Source organism: Sinocyclocheilus rhinocerous, unplaced genomic scaffold, assembly GCF_001515625.1.
Source record: "Sinocyclocheilus rhinocerous isolate Xijiao unplaced genomic scaffold, SAMN03320098_v1.1 scaffold594, whole genome shotgun sequence".
Taxonomy (NCBI): domain Eukaryota; kingdom Metazoa; phylum Chordata; class Actinopteri; order Cypriniformes; family Cyprinidae; genus Sinocyclocheilus; species Sinocyclocheilus rhinocerous.
Genome location: NW_015645059.1, coordinates 2113428 through 2119427, shown reverse-complemented (window position 1 = coordinate 2119427; position 6000 = coordinate 2113428). Strand labels below are relative to the sequence as shown.

At 36.8% G+C, this 6000-nt stretch overlaps 1 protein-coding gene across 1 annotated transcript in view; it reads left to right on the top strand.

Moving 5' to 3' along the window:
* LOC107705183 (pleckstrin homology-like domain family B member 2) overlaps positions 1 to 6000 on the top strand; it is a 48455-nt gene that overhangs the window by 11929 nt on the left and 30526 nt on the right. The window contains exon 5 of the mRNA XM_016508363.1: positions 4759 to 4878. Coding sequence (XP_016363849.1) covers positions 4759 to 4878 — 120 coding nt within the window. The remainder of the gene's footprint in view (positions 1 to 4758; positions 4879 to 6000) is intronic.

The window sequence follows — 6000 nt, the reverse complement described above, 5'->3', positions numbered from 1 at the left end:
CAGCGCATTAATATAGAACGGTAATTAAAATCTCTAATGCACACACCAGCACACCAGTATAGGTGTGTGTATTGTAGGAGCTAGACGAGGTATGATGACGTGTGACGGCATAGTAGTGGTGTCCCAATTCTTAGGGGAATATTTTCACCCCTACCCCTTGAGGGAAGGGGGAGGGGTATAAAATAGAATTGGGATTGGGCCTAAGAGTCTCATGCTCTACCGACTGCGCTAGCCGGGCTGGCGGTATATGATAGCGCTTCAGTGAAAATGCATTTACAGCATGCATGTTTTTGTTTGTTTACTTTGGAGAACACAGTGTCTGAGTAAATGAAAAGGGGAAGAGGTTTATGACCTGGGAATGAAGTGTGTTATGTATTGGAAATAGGAAATACATAATGTGTCTTTCCAGCAGGGTCTTGGTTTTGGACGTCACACGGGGTTTAATTGGTGTGGTTTTGGATCTTTTCTTAATGCGAAGCTGTGACTCAGAGCTTCCAGAAGTGTTAGAGTGAGCTACCGAGCTCAGCTTTTCTTCCCCAAGGTTGTATTTTCCCATAATTCCTGCATTCTTTAGCCTCACCGAGTTCCTCAACAAACGATCCATCATTCTCTATGCTTATTTTCTTTTGCACCTCAGTGAGAGCGAGTCAGATAAACATTTACCAGACTTATTCTGACACTTTTCAGTCGTGAAGTGTAAATATTGACAGGATTTCGAAATGCGTCCTCCGCTTCTGTCTTTGTTGCTGTGGGAGGGACTGTCAATATGCAGGACTGTGATGCAAATGAAGACAAATTTCTTTCTGTTTTTGAATGTTTTAGAAAACTACAGAGAGACCAGTTTTGAAAGAACTCCTTTTATACATCTGTATTGCAAAAAGAAGCCACATGCAAAGGATGCTCTGTCAATGAGAAATAGAGGCATATTTGAGGCTAACCTCCCCTGACTCTAAATGCTTTGAGTAAATTAGATTAAAACTGAGAGCAAGTGAGCTACAGGGCTGGTAATAATCAGAAGAGCTCAGTTAGAGGTCTGTTCCACCTCCTCCACTCACTGTGACGCAACAAGGGACGTCACTTCACCCCAGGCAATTGCAAAACTTAATTTGATTGGCAAATGTTCTGATTGGTGTCAGACTCAATCCATAATTAGACAATTCCAGATGTGAATCTGTTTATCTAATCCTGACTAAGGTGTCTGGTATGTAAACAGCAGAAATCCTGCTATTGAAAACAGACTCTGGCTTTGAAAGAATACTGGGGGGGAAATGTGTGTATAGATAGATAGATAGATAGATAAAGATTACATTTTCTAAGAACACTATTTATTATGAAAAGTGATAAACACTTAATTTAAAAAATATTTGTCTTGTATTTTAATAATAGTTTTAATTTAATTTTTGTTAACAATTCGGAAAAATTATATCAGAAACAATACATTATCTTACAATTTATTTCACTCAGATATACAGTAGGCCTACATCAAAATCGATGCCTTACCATTTTAGAAAGGGGGTCCATTTTATCATATTTTGGTGGTCTTTGTCGCTAAAAAGTTTAAAAACACGATTTTCAATGTTACTTTCAATGTTATTTACTTTTGAGCCAGGCTGAAATCTGATTTCTCATTGTCTACAGCATCATGATTGATGAACGCTGGAAGTTTTGTGCTGTCATTGGTGATGTGGAGAGGTCAGAAAACTGAATAAGATTATGCTCAGTCTTGTGCAAGAGAAAAAATAGATTTCCATTGATTTCAGTCAGAGTTGCACAAATTATTACTCAACAGGCAAATCCTACAGAGGGTTGTACAAATATCTTGGAAAAAGTTCATATAAACTTGGTTGATTCTATAATCTACATTTCATATGTGGTTTCTTCTCCTCAAGTTGTTCATTGCATTGGGGTTTCTCTCAGGTAACTTTCTCTGAGAAGGTGGTAGACAAAGAAAATGGAGGGGGTGGGGTTAAATCGCCCCTTTCACTTACTTTTAAAGTGTTTGCTATAACAAACAGGGTAGCCTAAATTTCGAGATTACCAGTGTTCATAGTAACACATCATTGAAACTAAAAGCTTACTTTACTTACTTACTTTCAACAGCGAGTTGCATCTTCTGTGATACAGCTGTACTTCCCGCCCGTTTGTATTTGAGTATGTAAGAGCACCACCCCTTTAGGTTGGGTTTGGAGCGTTTGCGTTATTCTCATTGACCTCAGGAGAGGAGGAAAGTGAAGCGTTTATCTTACAGTGAAACGCACGCGGGTCATAGCTTTCGGCGTCAAACACTAATTGACTGCAGAGCTCCGCTGGTCCTTTGAGGTACTCGCTCAATGGGACTTCCTGAAAGGTTTGTTTTCCTTTCTTATTTATCGTTTTCCTCAGCAAATTGATTAGATATGTGGTTTAGACTTTTACATTGCAAGTCAAGGACGCGAACGTTTCTATTACAATCATCGAAGCCGCCTAACAGCGTCGTTCATTATAACAGTAATGTTCTTATTTTGTTGTATCACGTCATAGTGTCACTTAATTTTTAATAATAAAACTTTTTGAATCTGCTTGAGCGAGCCGACTAGTTTTTATCTTTCTTTTTTCTTAATTTCATAATTTTAAAATTTAAATGTCAATATTTAACATGGTACTTTATTGACGTGAATTGACGTCATATAAGGCTATAGGGAAACCACTTTTTGCGCTGTCTAACTTTTATACAATATTCCACATTTGTACCGTAGTACTACAAATTACACGTCGTTTAGAAATCCACAGCTTATCTCTGTATGTAAATGATTGTCAAGTACAAAGACTCCTGTTGCTACAACTTATTACACTTGTTAGTCAGGGTGGACTGTATCAATAATATAATAAAATATAATAAATATTTTAAAATATAATAATGTTTTGGTTGATTTAGATTTATTGTGGTAATCTAATTAAATTGGTAATCTAATTTTTAATTTAAAATGATAAACATTATTTTTCAATAATAAATTGGTTTTAATGCATGCATATATTATAATTTAACTTTCCTCAAATTGTTTTAGAGTATCATATGGTTGACTGAAGTATGTGATTGTTGTTTTCTTAGTGTTTGCACGTCAGCACATGAACTGTGACCATCATGTTTCCTGAGCAAAAGGCCAGATAATGGTTTTCTTCTTAATTATCAAATAACAGTTACCTAATATCCATGCTATGATCTTAACTGTTTCTCCCCTGTAATTTATAGCGCTAAATAGATATATTAAATGTTTTATTTGTACCAGAAGACTGTTTCCTTGTGGTGCTGGGTTAATCCAATAATTTGAACAGGGAACTGTTCATAAAGTAACATGCACATTTGATTATGTGATCAAAGCACTCTTATTTTTAATCCAAGCCTGACTTTAGAAGAGAGCGTTCATAAGATGCAGCAGCTGTGTTTGTGGATTCATTTGTGGGGCAGAAGGGCAGGAAAAGACTTGCAATAAACTACTAGTGTAAACTCTTTTTATGAAAGTCTTGGAAACATTTTTATGAACCTACACAAATGTATTCTGCATGGAAGTACATGAAACAGAATCGGAATACAGTCACCTTGGGTGCCAAGCTTAGATGTGCACATCTTTGTTCTTTTGAAAGTGTATTTATTTAGCATTTGGAGCACAGCTGTGTAGACTAAACACACACACACGTGTGCCTGTTTATGTTTCTTTTTCGTGAGTGTTTCTCTGGATGTGTTATGCCTATGGAAGTGTGTTGACTGACTCAGGGTTTTATTTTCCTGCACATTGAGTCCATCTGGTGTTATGAAATCAGCGCATCCCGCAGCTCAAGCTGTATTTGTCTGTTCTGTGACGCATTAAAGGGAAGTCCAGAGAAAGCTTTGAAGAAATGTTCTGCCAGTGTACCAAAGCCGGGAATGTGTGAGACAAATTTAGGAGACTGAAATTTAGGAGACTTGAGTGTCAAGGGTTTGGCATGTTAATGACACGCATGACTGGACGTTCAGTGAGCTCTTCATTGTTGTAGCATGTGGTTCCATCAGTGACTAAAAATTGCTGGAAAAACATATGTACTGTAAGAAAATCTACCTAATTTAACAAGTAATTTCAGCCCATTTTTTGAAAATCTTGTATTGTTTAACTCAAAAAATGAAGTTGGTTAAATAATTTAGATGAGTTTCTTTCATGAGGCTTCTGTAAAGATGCTCATGCATTGAAAACCAGTGATAATTTACAGACAGTTCCCATTCAAAATTCTTGTTTTGATGGAATTGTTTTCACTCACACCAGCTCCTAGATCCTCACATTGAAAAGACCACAGAGGCAGATATTTTGGGGTTTCACTGAGGAGGAAAAAGAGGTCCTACATATTTTCCATGAGCTGTTATTCCGCTTTCTATGACTTTTTTTCCGGGCTTGCATCCATCTGCCATTCTGTAGTCTCTGATTTCAGATTAGTGGAAAGAGCAGACCCAGACCCTCAGGATGTAGTACTCTGCTAAGAGACAATAAGGAAAAACTGATGTATAAATCAGTTTTTATGGTGAAACAAGCTTTTCTTATTCAGAATTTGCAGCCCTGCGGACTGACAACCGGAATAATTGAATAATGAGGTTGAAAGATTCGTTTAAAGTGAAACATCTAGGGTTCAGTGTTGTTTAGAAGATTTCAGTGTTATTTCACATTTTCAATGAACTATGGACTTGAGTGACGTGAACACTAATCTGGTCCTTCTCAGATTGATCCATGTGTGTGTTTATTTTCCTCTCTGCAGGTTACACACTCTGTCTGGGTAAGTCCTATATCTTTCGCTTTAACCATCCCGAGGAGGCCAACCGTATGAAAAGCATGCTGCCTCAGAAGAGTCCGGTCACTCCGCTGGTCTACAGCACAGGTAACCTTTCCTCTTTAACGTCACTATAATATTCCCTTCATTCTCTTCATCTTTCTTCTTTAACTATCCATCTTATGCACCCAAACCCCCTCAAAAACTGAAACCACTAATCTTTTGTACACACACACACACAGCCTGTATCCAATATCACAACATGCCAGCTCCACCTCCATGGAGGATCTTCTCTGTATGTGTGTGAGTAATACATGGTTTCAGTTATCTGTCACAGCTCTTTTGCAGTCTGAAATAGAATCCTCTAAACCTTTGATGTAGCAGAATTCTTTTAAGAGTACTTAATGTCTACTTTACAGACAAGGCATCTTTACACAGCCGAGTTAAGTCTGCTTGGAGTATGGAGATAGAATTGTTGCTTAATTCCAAATAAATGGATTATGATCCACAAATAAATGTAATGAAATTAACAAAAATTAAACATATTGACAAATAAATAGAATGAGATCTACAAATAAATCTTGAAGTTTCACAAACATGAATTAAATTCACAAATAAATAAAATTAAATTTGCAAATAAAAAACATATTCACAAATATATATTTATGTCACAACCACAACTTTGCCTGGCATTTATTTGTGAATCGCCTCCTGTGCATTTGTAGATAGCTACACGCATTTGTGAATCGCGTCCTGTGCATTTGCGAATTGTGAAACATTTCTTGCGTCAAGACGTGCTGACAATCCACAAATACGTGGACTCCACCCACCGTCTACTCAAGCCAATCAGATAACAGCCACATTTCGCTGACCAATCGTAGCATGATCTCGCTATAGCCAATCACGTTTTGCTTTACAATCAGGGCGGTCTCGTCCTGAGATAACTTCATTCATCTGCATTGGCTCAAATAGGTAATATAAGGGCCATAAAATGGGTACAGTAAAAGATGTTTAAAATTGGAATGCACAGGATTCACAAATAATTGCCAGGCAAAGTTGTGGTTGTGATATATATTTGTGAATATATTTTTTATTAGCAAATCTCATTTTATTTATTTGTGAAGTTAATTGATGTTTGTGAAACTTTAAGATTTATTTGTGGATGTCATTCTATTTATTTGTCAATATGTTTAATGTTTGTTAATCTCTTTACATTTATTTATTTCGTAA